This window comes from Bombus pyrosoma, linkage group LG6, assembly GCF_014825855.1.
Source record: "Bombus pyrosoma isolate SC7728 linkage group LG6, ASM1482585v1, whole genome shotgun sequence".
In the NCBI taxonomy this organism is placed as follows: domain Eukaryota; kingdom Metazoa; phylum Arthropoda; class Insecta; order Hymenoptera; family Apidae; genus Bombus; species Bombus pyrosoma.
This window is the reverse complement of record NC_057775.1, coordinates 12337484-12354979: the sequence shown is the minus strand read 5'-3', so window position 1 is coordinate 12354979 and position 17496 is coordinate 12337484. Positions and strand designations below refer to the sequence as shown.

Here is a 17496-nt window from a genome sequence, read left to right as displayed (position 1 = left end):
AACTTATGTCCTTTCAAAAATAAAACGCACCAGCTGAATCCTCTAGACGTAATACAATATCCTACGACTTTTCTTCGAGGAAACTTCGATATTACTTTATTCCTGCAAGTTATTTTGTTGTTTATATCATACCTCTTCCCTGACTCAAATAATCCTAATATAGAATTACGCGAATCATTTCCGCGTTTCTTATATCTTCTGTTGTCGGATCTAAGCTACGCGATATTTTCTCGTTCCTTCGTTACAACATTCCAGACTAATGATCTCTCCTAATATACCTGCAACAAATTTAATTATTCCGTAGAAAATTCAAAATCGAAACTGCCTCAAATATTACTATAACTATATTACCACTCGCAACAACATAGAAGGTCCCACTTCCAAATCATCGGGAACACTGAAACCACAAAATCCGCCTCGGTGTAGGAGTAATTTCTAATCACTCATCGACGATCAGGAGGTGGAAAGCGCGGCGATTTTCCTATGATCGCGGTTTATTCCCGCCGCGTGGACCAATTCCAGCGTGGTGAACGTGGGGAGAGGCGCGTATCGGGCGCAAAAAGGAAGGGTGGAAGAGGCGTGCAAGCGGAACAACGTGATCGCGTCTGGCGCGGCAGTCGTAGGAGAGCCTCGTGACACACACGATCCACTTGGTGTATCCCTTTTGCCGCGAGTAACACGGTCGTCCTCTTGCTGATTCGCGGATCGTATCACAGCTATATACACATATACACGGTGTGCACGGCGTTGGGCCTCCTCCGGTTGTCTCGTGTCGCGCGTTGGAGAGTGGGACACTGGCGCAGGGCCAGTAGGATTCACCGATATAAAGATCTACGGTCACACGGGCCGGGAGGTTACTCGTTTCTTCATCGTCGTCCAAGTGCAGCAGGACAGTGAGTGGTAAAGCGCGGCCGCGAGCTGCTTTCGTGTTACGGGCTCATGCCCGTGATAACAAGTCTTATACATCGATTCTATTATATTCGTTTCGTTCGTATTTATTGAAATTAATCGATTGAAATTAGTTGGAAAGACTATATCATATCGCGTGTGTAACTGGTTCGCGTAGATGAGCGCTGAGTAGCGTCGAATCGAGGGAGATATACTGGAACAGTGGATCGGAGCTTAGAAGAAGATCGTGAGTCCGCTTTTTTCCTTTCAAATTCATCGTCAACCTTCTGCGACAACTGCTGTACGAGGTCTTAGTGAAATAAAGTTGTCTTTGATCGTTTTAATCGTTGATTTATAACGTTTAGATTTTTGTGAAGCAACGTAATAAAAGTACGTAGAATCGTTGACGCGCATTTTGGTATCGATCGAGAGAATCAGAACGACGTAATATCGTTTCGAAGTAAGTGCACTTCGGATATTACGACAATTACGATAAAGAAAGGCTAACGAAGACACGCGCGTCTGTTTTCTGGTACTCGAATTGGCGCGTCTTTGCGACTGCATATTGCTCAGGAAATTTATATAACGGGCACGATCGGCATAGCTTCTCGTGAATCATCGTCGAATAGCGGTTCACGTGTCGCGAGCCTACAGCGAGCCAGGTAAAAGATCGGAGTCCTTGCATTTTCCGGCATGAATATTTATCGACAAGATTTTTTTCTTCGTTTTATCGAACGGACGTACACGATAATTGTTAGTCAGCGGGGGATAAATATCGTGCAGGAGGAACGAAGTCGTTGGCGATCGGTTTGTCGGCATGACCGGACGCGTAGAAACGACGGACGATAGAGAGAACCGGATCGTGAGACTCGCGTATAATGAATGATCGATGCTGTGACTAATATTATTCGAAACAGGCCGGGGTGCTTTCACAAATCGACGACGGAAAATATTCCCGTACAACTTGTGACATTTAGACACGCGCGATAACAAACCGTGGCTACCGATCGCCGACTACCGGTTGATCGAATTTATAGTACCTTTCTTCTTATCGGACGAACGAAAATGTCGTGACACTTCCGAGAAACAGGTTCGTTCGAACGCATGGAATTATGCTCGACGGGATGTGGATTATTATTGTCCGTTGGAAGAGGGCAGACTCATAGAAGGGGGAAACGTTTCTCCGATCCCCCAACGCGGAAGACTGTCGACCAGTCTAAAGAAAGAAATCGTTCATCATGAAAATCTATAGCGACACCTATGGAAAATCGAAGAAAAGGAAAACGATTCGTTCCGCTTGCAACGATTCTCACGTAGTCACGTCGCATTAGACGTCCACAGTATCCGGTCAGTTTCACGTACCGCGAAAGTTAAGATTTCCGGCAGATCGATCCGCGTATACGGCAAGGCCCTCGTCACGTGTCCGCTTAATTACAACGTAGATTCGTCATTAACACAGCGGAGATCGACGTGCTTCCTATTCGCCGTTAACCGGTAGCTTTCACTTTGACATAACTGCAACGACGAAAACGAAGGCAAAAACCGGCGACATATTTTTGAGGGACTAGCGGGCAAATCGTGTCTAGATCGCGTAAAAATTGACTGGGGATATAACACGGAGAGATATATGGGAATATTTAGCGATTTGTAACGCGATATCTTGTATTAAATTTTTCTATAACTTTCGTTACACCTCTCTTCCTCGATGGTTTTCCAAATGTATCTTTTGACACGTACTTATGATGCTATTGTATAGTACTTTGGTACGTGTGAAAACTTTTATCGCTCGCTCTTGTTTTCTTGTCACATTGAAGGATTGATGGTCCTATTGAGAGATTCTGAAGGCATAATATACCACGTAGCTATAACCGCGAGTAGGCGGATCACGGATGAATGGTAAGTTGGGCTGCAAAGTATTCGGAGGATGCATACTTTGCTCCAAGATTAGATTCAGCTTGAAAGAATCATTAAGAGAATTTATGTAAATGTACCTTCTACGAAATTTTTATCGGATTACAATCGTGTTTCTATTATAAGAAATAAATAATTGGTTATTTAATTTCAAAACAAGATCTGCTACAATTCGTACTACATAATACAAAATTATTTCTAAACGATTAGGTACTACTCGACTGTGTGTGTGTGTGTGCGCGCGTGTGTGTGTGTGTATTTCTAAAAAAAGTTCCTAAATAATTCATAGAATGCTATAAAACAGCGATTAACATAGAGATCAGACTCGCTAATACAGAATACCCAAATCTTTGCCAGGATAAAAGATAATTCGAAAACGAAATAAATTTGTTTTTTATCATCAACCCATTTACGAAATATATTAATAATAAATAATTGAACAATGAAGATCGCCTCTGGTGACCAACACGATATTCATCGCTAAATGCGGATCAGAGGGCGTAGCACGGATTCAATTGGGCGCTCGTTCGTCTCGGTACCCTCGAATTAAGCGTGTCAGCCAATGTCCATTCGTCTATCGTTCAGCAATTAAATGGAATTGTGACAAACGATCGTGCTCGTTTCGCGATTATTAGCATCGTGAACTCCAGCAACATCGGTTGAGCAACGCGTCCTTGTTTCCTCAGCAGGTCTAAGATCGCCTCGCCCTAGACAGGGGCGGAGCAAATTACGATCTAGGAATCTAATTTCCTTCGAGTGTTCCTCCGAGTTATCGCATTTAGACCGAGACCACCGGATCAAGAAAAGTGTTATTTACGTTCGACGATCGACAGACTCGTGCACGCGTCATGAAATAGAATCGTTGATCGGAGCACCGGAACCGCAACTATTTATCAAACTTGCGTAATTTTCCTTTCTGTCGGGTAAAAGAAAAACGCTATCCGCAGAGAGAAAGCGACAAAGCGTTTAGTAAATTGTGTTTCACGATTTAAACGGTTTATCACGGCGAATAAGATGGAAACGTGTCTGCCAACGAATTCAAAGTTAGACCGAGAAATCGATTTAGCGTTTAATCGGATACAGCCCTTTCGGGTAAAATTCCAGATACATCCACGGCGATTGTGTAATACGATGGACATTCTATTGAAAATAATTAACGTTAAAGACGTTAAAGATGAAATTCTTTTGCTTTTCTGGGAAGGGACAAACGCGAGCAAGCCGTTCGATGAATTACCTCGAAGCAATTCTATTAACGTCAACTTTGACTGCGACAGCTTTGATAAAATGAACCTGGTCTTCGAAGAAACTACGTGTTGCGTTTTACTCGAGCGGGAACTGTTATCTGATAAAAATGCCTAGAATAAAAGTCGACTGGGTAATAAATTGCGGAGCGAACGACCACGGACGCATCGAGTCGACGATAAATTCTTGCGATCTGGAGTACAAGAGCACGAGGAGCGAAAAGAGGGACGCGACGAGTAAAAATATGTGACACGAACCTTGGCGTAACCTTCGTCACGCGCTTTCCCTCTTGGTCCCTAATTGCGGCTATCAGAGTCGCGGGCGTGATATGACGACAAGCTCGGCAGGGTCGAGAGGAAACGTGGGAATGCGCGCAAAACGGAACACAGATCGAACACATCACAGAGAAACGATTCTCAGCCGCCGTCATCTGGCTGTGATTCATAGAAGAACGTTATTAAAATTTATAAGTTAGTGAGAAACTAATGACTAAAAGATATTACTAATCGTTTGTATTATTATCAAATTTTTGAATAGTCAAATTTCATGAACTGCGTATAACGATAGAGCAAAGATATGGGAAGAAGCTCTTAAAAAATTTATTTCAAATTATTATACGACAACCATAAAACTTATGTAAGCAAAAGAAGATGAAGAAGATATCGAAATTATGTAAGCAAATTTTGCAAGGTTTATCGCGTTGTTTTATTGGGTCAAGGGTTTTGTCACGATGGGCAACGTTATGGTCGGGTCGTATAAAATATATCGCTATGCACTACGCACTTGTTAACAGGCCAGGTGACGAATAATTGCGTTTTCCAACTGTAACCAGTTGAATTATAATGCTCATTGACAGGACGTTTCAACTTACGCAGCATGAAGACCTTGGTCGAAACAAGGTTTATTAAATGTTAAAAATCACTGAACGTCCGACTAATCGGTGACTAATTGGAAACTAACGGCTAATTGGTGGATATAACAAGCCTTGGCATCGATTTTTGCCTAAAACGGACGCTTTAACCGGGACATCTACCTCATACGTAACGAAAGGTCATACATCAGAGTCGACTCTTTTCTCGAAATACGGTACCGGTTCGCGGTACCTGCGTTTATTTCGAAGGCGAACAGGTGAGCGAACGAAGAGGAAAATTGTTCGCGTACGTGCTGATGAAATTAGCGAAGCTGTGTTTATCGTACGAATTACTGCCACAGAGGTCCATGGTTTTGTCGTTGCTTGGCTCATTGTCAGTAGCAGAGATTCGCGCGAAAATTATTCTCAAGCCAAGTCACGTTAAAAATAATTTAACCCTTTACGTTACAATCGACGCTTTGATGTCAATGGACATTGACAATGTGCAAATTATTATTTCGTTTCTTTCGTATCGATAAAAAGTTGGAGAATAAATATAGTTGCATGATGGCGTGAGTAATTTTCAAAGTATGAATGCTTTCCTTAAATTACTTGCAACAATACACCGTTTCTATCGACGATCGAAACAAGTATCGCAGGAATAATTCAAGGCAGGAGAAATCTGCATATCCTTGCGCCGTGAAAAATTTCGTCATTTGTTTGCAATAATAAATCCAAAAAGGGGGATAAAAATTAAAACGAAAAATGACGATGTTCGCGCGATGGAAAAATTGGGCCGTTAACCTTGTCTGACCGGTACCTACAGCTTTTATAGTCGCAACAAAAACGTAAACCGGTATTGGTCGCATATGCTATATGCATTCTGATAAGCCTCCGTATAATGCGCGTCAGAATATCTTTAATAAAACGACATTTCTCCCTTTTGGTTAATCGTATTATGGAGAAAATCGCTCATAAACATTTCTCTTCTCTCAGACGACAAATTGCGGAATGTAAATGAGAGATTCGGCATATTATTAAAGCTCCATTAAAACGCAACTGTCGTAATTATGGAAGGAAAATTTAAAAAAAGGGATAAATCAATTCTTTTCTTATAAAAATCCTGCAGCGTTTATGTGAAAAAAATTAAAGATATCTTGTGATATAAAATATTGATTCATAAATTAAAGCTATGATAGTGTTGAAATAAACGTTATCTAATTTCCATATTTCATATTTTACAATCAATAGAATAAAAGATATTCGACGACAAAAAAAATCATCGAAATTGATTGTTTTTTTACAACCGTGATAGCGCCTCGAGCAAATCCTGTTCGTCAGAATCTACAGTCCTAAACAACAGAATGCTATACATGATGAGTCACGTACACATTATATCCGAATAGCTGTGTTCATCGAAACGGAGATGCGGCAGATACATCGCGTTCTCGCGTGTAATACACACTACCGTTAAAGGAGCCACGGGTGCCGAGGAGAGAAGAGAATAATCCAGTAGAGCCGCGGGATGAACGAGACGAGCATATTATGCAAGCAAGTTGCCTTGCAGTGCAAGCCGGTCAATGCCAAGGTGTACAACTACGGTCGCTGATACTCGTCTCTGTTAGCCTCAAGCCGGCAACCTCATCACTGATAACTTCAAAGCGAAAATCAACCTCGAATAAATTCTTAAATCATTGATCGTCTGGATCGCGCGAAGGCGAATTAACGAGGCACTATGCCAGCTGGCCGCTCGAGTTGAAGATAAAGCAACTTGACGTGTAAGGATAGTCAAATTTTTCGAGGGACTACATAACAAGAAAATTTCGAAACGAAACGACGACCGACTTGGAGTCAAATGATTGAGCTCGAAAGGAAAAGAAACTCTGAGCATTAAGCATTTAGGAAAGAGCATTAAGAAAAGATGCAATATTTTTGAAATTGTTTACATTCTTTCCGAGTAATTAATTCGAGAAATTTTAATAGATACGCGATACAAACTCATTAGCCAAATATCCGGAATTCTTCGAGACGTCTATAAATATTTTGAAAGGCGAATGACGTCGGTTTACACGGAGGGTTTTCAATTTTTACAAGAAACTAAAATCATGAAACAAAAACCTGATGATTATTTAAATTAAATAGATATTACGCAATTATCTAAATATCTTTAAAAAAAAATTCGAACTTATCTGCAACACTTTTTCTGCAAAAAGCCCTTTTCTTTTCTAAAATTAGATTCCTCCATTTGAGAGACAGATACTCCGTTTTACTGTTAAACATCGTGACAAAAATAAGTCAAAGTCGACGCTGGATTCAGCTTTCACCGTTGCGTTACATAAATGCAAAGTCGCGAATAACGCGAATAGTCTGAAAATTCGGAAATCTGCGAAATTTCCCGCAGTTATCTTATTTCTTCGAACGCCGATGTTGAAAAAGAAAATTATGAAAAGCTTTCCGTCCAACGTACATCATAAAATACGTGAATTGTACGCTTTGAGAACAAAAAACATGAAAATAGACCAAACGAGAATAAATTCTAAGTAAAATCATAAAATGAAGAAAACAACTGTTCCTTCGGTGCAAGAAAAGAGAACACGTTCTATGTCAAAGGCGTGAGATTGTCAAGAAATTATGACATAAAAAGAATCGACAGGTAGATGACGAAAGAAATCACAAATCTTGTCTTATGACGTGATAGACTGGTTCTTGATCAGTGCGACAGTGCAATGTAACAGACAATATATTTATGGGTCAATGACTTAGAAACCATAGATAAGTAATATGTTAATAGTTGGCGTAACATTGAATCGCATATGTTGTAACCATTATGTAGTTCCGATTCGATAAAAGCAAGTTACGTCTGTGGCCAAGTTTAGCTTAAACTCTAATTTCAGTTTCAATTATTTACACTGGGAAACAACGATAAAAAACGAAACTTAGATCTACCATCATCAGGTTATTTTCTTTTTCGTTTATCTCATATCGAAATATTTTTAATCACCAAGTAACATAATAGACAAAATATCAGAAAGAATAGACTTTTATCCTATCTTTCCTGTGTTCTTCGCGTTTGATTGCTCTAAAATATTCGTCAGAGTGACAATCCCTGGAAATACTCGTGCATGATAACTATAGCTTAATAAGCTTATTTCCGTGATAGAGTGGAGGGTAAAGTCATTCTGTCATAACAGGAAGCATAGTTAAACGAGTGACGCGCCGAAAGTTGCTCGCAGGTGTTAGCACGGCGTTAAGGAATTAATGCTGCTCAGCGAGCACGACGCGAAACAAAAAGGAAAGTAGCTGAAAGCTTAAATCGAATTGGATAACGCGCGCGCGGGAGCCTTACGCGAGGCACGCGCGCTCGTCACACGAGCTATGCAACGTGTTGCCTCGGTATGGCTCTTTCTTTCTCTGTTCCTCGGCTTCTCACTCCTCATGGCGTTTCCGAGGTTTCAATCGAACGATATTTGATGGATAAATCGCTGTTGGAATCGGCTTCTGAACCGCACACAGCCTTTCACCGCCTCTGACGAACCGCCGCCGCGTCGTTCCCTCACCGCGATTCAATGCCATATCGTTGCACACGCTTTTGATGACCTGCATTCAAGGCCACGTGCTCGCGCGCGCCGTCAAACCGCGATCGAAAACGAAATCGATAGTGTGAACCTATAAAATTTCATAAATTTATATTTTTCTGATTGTAAGATTTCTATAGAGTGTCATCGAACTAACAGCATAATTGTCAATGAGGTCAAATTGGAAAAGTAAGTCGGACACGTGTAATTTCTTCGTATCAAGGTTCATTTCCAAATATAATGACGTTGTCGCTGTGCTTCGTCGAATGTTATATCGAAGCTACCAAGGAAGTTATATGAATATCTTATCAAGAATTTACGTGAATCGCTATAACACCGAAGTCAATGTACGACAGTACGTAAGCATCCGGTGACTGTCGAGTAAAGTCAGTGATCGTATCGAAATGATTAACACATCGTGCATTTCAGTTACATTTCCCAGTTTTCCCAAACATTTTCAATAAATACGCTGCTTTATACGTGAACTTGCTCCCCTACACTATGTGAAATAATGTGCTAACAATGTAAATATTGTGATAACAGTATCATTTCAAACGTGCTGCAGTACTGTACAGAATTGAAACAAACTAAAAAAATTAACTTCGTACATTCGACTATTCATTCCCGTACCTACTTACATCTACAAAGACTATGATATACTATGGTTACTCTAGACACTGAATTACAAACGTGACTTTACTACTAGCCGAGTACGCGACTTTCCTCAAGCTATTCGAAACGAAATCGCTCGGATCTAGAACCGTACAGTGGCAGGACTAGAAAATCTGGCTTCAAGAAACGATATTACGGCAGGTTCGGTCGCAACGATAGCGTAACCGCACTTGCTACGCCACAGAGACCGTTCTTCTTACATCACGTCACGAAAAATAGACAATCCGCGTTGCGGAACGTGCAAAACCGCCCGGCGTACGACGTTCGTCAGTTTTACGATAGTTCGTCAAATCGATCGGTCCTTCGCGAGCACCGAGAAATGGAGCACCGGGAGAGACGAAGCTTTTTCTTTCTGATTCGAAGAGCTTTCAATCCGTGACTAGTAGGATGAAATTAAAATCACCTCTATGGTGAATTTGAAATGTTGTATCTGAGCGATTATGCTAATTATTTGTTTGAAATTTCGCATACGTTGCGCTTAACCTGTTGCCGAACTCCAGATAAAATATGAGTAAGTTAGCCTTCACGTTTAATCTATGATTTATTATTAAAGTCGAGAAGAATCTAAATTTTGCGCATTGTTCTTGAAGAGCAGCGTGTTTTGAATTCAGCTGGAAATTCCTGATTAAATTAGACGAGAAGTAAATTTCTAAGAACGAATCTATTACATAAGAAAAATGTAAAAGACCTATGCAAAACTATCGAAAAATTAAACTCGTCGCTCTGTTCTTAGAATCTCATTTTATTCGAAGGTAGTGAATTATTAATATCAACGTACCGCGTCCACGCGGCCACTGGCAATTTCTCAAGTCTGTAGGAAATTAATTTAGAATTCAATTAAGTAATCAGATCTGCTTACAACGAATAAACCCCCTCTCGTTAATGCCACAACTGTATTAAAACGTTCCTTATTCCAATTCGCTGAAAGATGAAAACCGCGTGCATCGATTCCAAGAAAGATTTAACAAAGCATCTTGCATTTCGATTGAAACTGATTTAAAAATCAGAACATTAAGTAAATCTATCAGAATGAAACTATCAGAGTGCCTTATCTACGATCGGAGACATCGTTGCCTGAATTAAAGAAAGCTTGATCCCGTAGCCCGATTTGCGTCATTTAAATCCCTTATCGAGTAAAAAGGCTGACAATGCGTGGTGCACGAAAGTGAAAGCCTACGTTTCGAAATTGTTTTTCGTATAGCGATCTGAGCCAAGTGGATTCATGTTACCTGCCGCCCGATCGAGGCGAACGTTCGACGAACAAGACGGTATCGCGAACCGGCAAAGAGGCGGCGATCGCGATCGCGTGAACCGTACGAATCTTAACTGGCAACGACTTCCTCCTTTCCAGCTGGACGTATCGCTTGGAAATGGCTCCACCTTTCGGAACAAACGTCCTTGAGCGAACCAGTGCACCGGGAAAGGTGATGAAAACTGGCCAGTCACGTGTACCATGCCGGCGCGAGCGGTTGTTCGCCAGCTTCGCCTTCTTGTCGCACGTTCCATTGATTTTCTGATCGATGTTTGTCCTGTTAAAGTGTCTATGAACCGGGACAGCACGTCAGAGCGTTCGATAGAAGGATTAGAAAACGTTTTACTCGACTTTTACACCTAGAATACCGGGAATGTGTTAGATGGTTCAGACGTACGTCTTCGTTCGTGTTTTTCTTTTTTTTTTTTCTCAAAGGAGAGTGAAACGAATGTTGTCAGTGGTCGTGTATTAGTTGATGAGACGTTTGAAAGTGTTTCCCAAGGAAAAGTTAGACGATCGTATCTCCAGGGACGTGACTGACCTTCGAAAGACGCGTTCTGGCGACAGGAGTCTTCCTCGTGGTAGAAGCAGGTCTTGCGGTCGCGAGGAAAGCGAACAGCTGACGCGAGAACAGCAAATGCGTTTTAAATTAGCGGACTGCTGCATTCGTGCCGGACAGCCGATCTCAAAGTCATTGCTTCCGAGGTGGAGAAAGCAAAATACACGCGATGGTTAGCTCTCGATCGGGACGCGTTAAGCGAGCAATTGTCGGCATGCGGATTAGATTAATCGTTATCTGTTCGAGCGTCAAATAGCTTCCCGAAGAAGATGATTTAAAGACAGAGACGGAATTAAACAAAGTCGATTTCCATGCGGTGGAATTCCTCGATTCCGTCACGTTTTCGTTCCGTTTCGATTAAAAAGCCGCTCGCCGAGAGAAATCGCTGGCACTCGTGCTAAAGTATCATCGCGTGTGCGTGTGTGCTCGTTCTTCGTTTGAAAAACCTACGTTCCCCTCGGAAGAAGCGCATTATTGCGTGTGGCAACTCGATTACACACCATTCACGACGTCCTGCTGAACGATTATCGTCCAGATTCGCGACCGCTCCGGAAACCGAGAGAAAGGTACTCTTTTAGTCCCCGCAACATGCCATCAGTGTATTTGATAGTTTAAAAAGACGTTTCCGATACAACAGTCTCGCGGAAAACAGTGAAATCTTGAACCGACGGTGGAACTTCTTCAATATTTTCTAACAGACGAGTGTCTTTTTAACACGTTTTATAAATATTTTTTATAAATCGCAAGTTTTTTGACATCGAACGTTTTTTAATAGCCTCGAGGATTTTCTTAAAACCAAGTGTCTTTTTTCCTCCCTTGGATCAGTTCGAAAAGATAAATTAGTTTCGTCGGTGTTCTACCATATTAACATTTTCCAATTACGAAACTCTTCAACACTCGCTAACTTCTCTCTAACTCGTCCCTCAAACAATGTCCAAGCCATCAATTACTCTCCCAATACCTCATTCAAGGACTATCGTCGTCATTCCATTTACAAAGGACCGTAAACAGCTAATTGCCAACATTACCATTATCATTCATCGTAATAAGAACAAAAACTGCAGCTTCATTATCCTTTTTACCGATGGCAATAAATCACCAAGCTCAATTAACTTCGTTTCAAACATCCTTCGACTTTCCTTCCCGCGAACGCATTCAAAGATCCGCAGGGAATAAAATAAAAAGCAGTAAATTCAGTTTCTTGTCGGAAACTCGGTACGACAAAGTTACTTCCGCGATATCGACGACTCTGACGTTGGCCGTGGCTAATGCAACGTGCGCTAGGCGAATGCAGAAACGTGAGCTTAGGTTTGTTATTCGGTTGCAAGTGATTACGAGCGCTGGTACTCCAGTGACCCGTGAATGTTTGTCGACCGCTCACCGACTGTTCACGAGGGAAAGGCGTGGTCCCCTCCGGTCCCACATTCCCATATTATTGCAATTCACGTAAATGGGCCTGACGAATTCGCCAATTTCAACCGTGCGGTCTCCACGTTCCTCGGAAATTTAGTAACTGTTCGATGAGGGAACCTTTACTCAATTTCTCGCGTTCCATTCTGCTGATTTTATCGAAATACATTTAGAAAATAGAAAAGTGAAAATTAACGGGGAGATTCCACTAAGGATAGGAAGAAATGTCGATTCTTCCGCTGAGATCCTAGTCACGATTCAAAGAATATTATCTTCCTAATTTCATCGAACTCTTCTTCAGAAATTCTATCGATCATCCTAGGGGAAAGTTGCTTATTCTTAAAATTTACGAAATTTACACCATTTTACTGATTTCGTGGAACTGTATAGGAAAAGTATAATGTAAAATCGAAAGTTCGTACATGTAGATTCTCGTTCAAGCTCGTCATTCAGTCCGAAGAGTCTCCCGCGTATTTTAATATCAGTTTCTAATAACAGGAATTATTATTTCCATGCAATAGTTGAGAAAATGTTGCCGTTTCAATGGGGAAAGCAAAGTTACTCCCGTGGAACGGAAACACCTCCACAGAATAAACTTATACTTTCGTTGCGCCAGGTGGCAGTCACCGTATGCCTTGCGACGAGCAACTCGACGAGAACTGCTCTAAAAGACACATGACGTGATTATAAGATTGAACGGTATTATCAAAATTACCGTACGATATACATCGCGACTATAAATATAATTCACGTGATCGTAGTCAAGCCTCATTAAGTAATTCGCACGAAACAGTCGCTTTGATTTTTCTTGAGAGACATATATATATATATCGTATTTAAGCAATAAAATGCAGATCCTACGAAAGAACGATACCGATGCTATATGAACATGCTAGATGAAAATATTTAGATATTAAGATACCGAAGATACTGTTTCATAGGTATTAAAGTAAAAATAATGAATACCATTTACATCACACTGAACGAAACGTGAAGATTTGCTTAATTTCCGTTGCAGATGATGCCGAGAAGACTTCCTGTGCGAAAGCTCCTCCTGGTAGCAGTGTTAGCGACCTGCTTGTCAATCGTGACATCATCATCGAGCAGGGAGAGACGGAATGTCGGTGCGGACGAACCTAGTCATGGAGCAGACAGGACGCACACACCAGCCGGCCGTAGTTTCAAGTCATCGACCAGCAGAGACAACGAGATAACTACGGAAGCCGGAAGGAAAGTGTCGCACAAACTGATTGGAGGCCACTTGCGAGCGGATGCGAAGCAAGAAACGTTCTGGGATGACGGTATCCTCTTATCGTCTGCTGGAAACGGGAGGGAGACGAAGGCTAATCGTAAAGACGAGGATGACGAGAAGAAAACTCTCTCTCAACAAGTGAAAGAAGGGAAATACGGTCTAATACAGAACGAAATCTACGGAAGTCAACCTAAACGACCAGGAATAATCAGTTACTTAGGTAATCCGGAAGTACCAAAGGACACGATCGACAATTTGGGTGGTCTCGATGAGGATGAAATTTGGTTGGCTGAGAATCACGTATTAGTGTTGAGAGGAGGGAAATTTCCTGGCCATGAGACGCCGCAAACCAATAGAGACAGCACGCCGACCTGGCCACCGATCGACAATTACAAAGCACCCAGGAGACAGGTCAAGATACCATCCAAGCCAAAGGTACCGCCGCCCTTTCCCATTCAACTCACAGAGGGCGGCCCGATACAGATTATCGGGCCGAATGGCACCAAGGAGATCGGCAATGCCACCGTTGACTACAGAAAAGATCCTTTATTTACCAAGGGATTACTATCGGAGGATGGTCCACTCTTCGCTGTTATAGCCAACGGGACTATCGTAACGTCCGATATGAATTCAAAGAACGCATCTTCGGAGGAAGAAAATTCAAGCATAAAGAGTAAGGACGATAAGACAGATACCGTACCACCTGGCAGTTTTCCACCCTTCTATCACGCAATTCCACCTGGTGCAGTATTCGTGCCACCACCGAATAATCAATCGGAGTATGACGAAGAAGATCAGTCTATTTACTATCCACCGCCATACAGTTTTCAATATCAGCAAGATAATACGACAGCTGTGCCACCGGGTCCTCTGGTTCCAGGAATTATACTCCCACCACCGCCGGACTTCTTCTCTGCTCTCGAGGACAAGAAGACCACGACGAAGAAGTACACGAAGCGACCAGAAACTACTCCCGTACCAAGACCCAGGCCTACCTATCTACCACCTAGGAAATTAACTACGAAGCAATACAAGAGTTCCACTACAGTGCCAAACCTAACGCAAACCATAAAATCCAGGACGTCCATCGGTATGTCGGGTGTTACAAAGATGTACGGTCGAACAAGGTATAAAAATTTTACGGACAAAAATTTCACCACCAAGCCCAACGTAAGGACAGTCCCTTATATAGAAATTACGACATCGACGCCGGATAAATCGACAACGCTTGATAACCCAGAATTCTACAACATCGGTTCGTTAGCACAAAATCATGTAACCAATCAAGAGAATATACAGGAGAAGAATGAAGCGTGGTCGCGTCTAGTGACCAGTAAAACGATTCCGATAGTGACGTACTACACGTCCACGCAGTCCACCTTGGAAAGACCTGTGGAAGTAACGCCGGCCTCGATAAAGAGTATTATTACCACTAGCAACCCGGAACGATCGCCCAGCCAGGCTTCTTACTACTTTTACGAAGAATCTCACGAACCACCTTTTCATACCACTCCAAATTCGATTTATTACAAGACTACCACCGAATCGCCTTTTTACGAAACCGTGACGCAACCACGAGCCGAGGAAAAGAAAAAGCAGTATTACAACGTGGAGGCAATTCCGTCGCGAGAAACATCGAAGGACTACAGTATCAAGTTTATCGGCTCTCCGGTGAAAAATTCCGCGCCCATTCGCTACAGTGACACGACAGTCACGCAAAGCTCACCGAAGTACGAGAGCGGCTCGACGAGAACTCAGGGTCAACGAATGTTACTTGATCACGCGCCTCTTTACTATCAAGCCATATCTGCTCGTCCAGCCGTCTCTGTGCAGCCCTATTACACCACCTCAAAGCCACAGGCTTATTACAAGCAAGAGGCGAAATCAAAGCCGATTTATCAGTACAGTTTCGAAGCAGCGGACTACTCGAAACATGGAAATCAAAGGCAGCAGTACGAGCAAGAGCAAACTAATGCATTTAACGAGTATCAGAACGTTAAAATCGATGGAAGGTATAGTAATCATCGATACGATTATGAGAATGAATCAGTGCCTCAGAAGAGAGTCAGACCGCAACCGTATAAGAATCAACAGCCGATCTATCCTTCGACGACAGCGCATTCGGCGATAAGTACCACGGACAATCCTCAACATGCTTATTATACTCAACAAGACGAGAAGTTCCTGGATGATGTCACGAAGGAGTATTTCACCATCTTTGGCAAGAAGATACCGCATAAGGGTATACCGAGCACGACTCCCATGTACTCCAAAACGAACAGTATTACCGAAAGACCGGATTACGTGAATACCTATGTGGAGAATTACGACACCCCCGAATCACCTGTGTATAAGACACCTAAGGTTAAAGTGCATTACGGGGACCAGTCTCAGAGACCATATTCCCTCAAAGACGACATTCTTGTCAACTACAGGCGACCTCTGCCTCCTATTAATCCCGACAGTGAATTCATCACGGTGGTCGATCCAAACCAACAACAGCCACCCAACTATAGAATACCCAACAGAGACGACCAACCCCTGGCAGCGATCCGCGCTTACCCACCGCAGCCACTCGTGAGTCCAAGAAACGGTCCACCCACCAACTACGTACCGGTCGTGGAATCTCCGGAAGAGCTAGACGACACGTATCCTCAGTTGCCCATATCGTTGGAAGACGATATCAAAGTGAACTACCGTCACCCACGACCTACCATAAATCCAGATGCCGAATTCATCGACCCGATTCCAGTGCAAGAGAACCAGCCGGAGAAGCCAAAGGCCTATTTCGCGTACAGATTGCCAGGCGATGGGGGTCACTTTTACTTCCTAACGCCGCAGGCAATCACGCAGAGGCCGGAGCAGAACGCCGGTCACCTTTACTCAAAGTCGAGAGGAACGAGGCTGCTAAGAAGTCGACGGAGGCCAGACAACGTGTGATACGTGTACGCGACGAGGCAGCCGCACAATGCCATACCAATCATCGGGGACGCACGATGGAAATGCGTGTCATATGGAACGCGACGCGGAAATCAACGTCAGAACGTTGTGTACCGTTATTAGGATATTTATTCTATGTGTAAATATATATACGGATATATCTTGTATGCGTAATGTACAATTAAGTTAGATGGTTATCGACGCCTCTGTTACGCTATATAAAATGCTTAATTTATGCGACCTAACTTCTCCCCTTCTCCCCAACCCTGCTTTAGATTGATACAGATGCGATATTGTGTGTAACGCCGCTTGTGTGCGACGATAGGTATGCGCAAGTACATTGAATGACCGTCATGTACTCGCGCGTTGTCTGTGATTAATGATCGATAGTAAACGCATACCATGTACATATAGTTATGATTGACGAAGTAGAGATTCAATTCTAGAGCTCCGAGTGCATTTTTCATAAACCGTGTTACACAAAATATGTTATATTCGAACATGCATGGAATAAACATTGCTTAGAAAGACAAAGTTTCCTTCCTTGTAAGCAAAATATCGATAAAAGCATGACATATTAGAAAAATCACATATATGGTGCTCACATTCGATTATAATATCGGTATTATTTTATGTTAATTCTTGTATGATACTCTACGAATTTTGTATTATTCGAGAAATTTATTGTAAATATATATGCGATGAATATAAGTGACGTTCTTAATGGATGGTATTATTATCGTAGGATTAAACTAGGTTGTAAAGTATCTTTTTTAAACAATACGTGACTTTCAATGTAATGACAAATGATTTTTAAGAAATCGATCGTTTAAAGTTGCATAAAAATAAATACCTATTTAAATCTAAAAAATTCCAAGTACAATTTCATGAGCCTTTCCTTAGAAGCCATGGCAAAAATAAGTAAAACCACACGAGCACTATACC

General features: G+C 42.1%; 2 protein-coding genes across 2 annotated transcripts in view; one reads left to right on the top strand and one right to left on the bottom strand.

Moving 5' to 3' along the window:
* LOC122568817 (N-alpha-acetyltransferase 15, NatA auxiliary subunit) overlaps window positions 1-17496 on the bottom strand; it is a 45183-nt gene that overhangs the window by 24863 nt on the left and 2824 nt on the right. The gene's annotated exons all lie outside the window — the stretch shown is intronic.
* On the top strand, window positions 653-17422 carry LOC122568816 (adhesive plaque matrix protein). Its single transcript, XM_043729010.1, has 2 exons — window positions 653-1135; window positions 13378-17422. The coding sequence occupies exon 2, from the start codon at window positions 13378-13380 to the stop codon at window positions 16549-16551; it is 3174 nt and encodes a 1057-aa protein (XP_043584945.1). The 5' UTR covers window positions 653-1135; the 3' UTR covers window positions 16552-17422.

Coding starts and splice junctions, on each gene's coding strand:
- LOC122568816 (XM_043729010.1), top strand. CDS start 13,378: ATGATGCCGAGAAGACTTCCTGTGCGAAAGCTCCTCCTGGTAGCAGTG.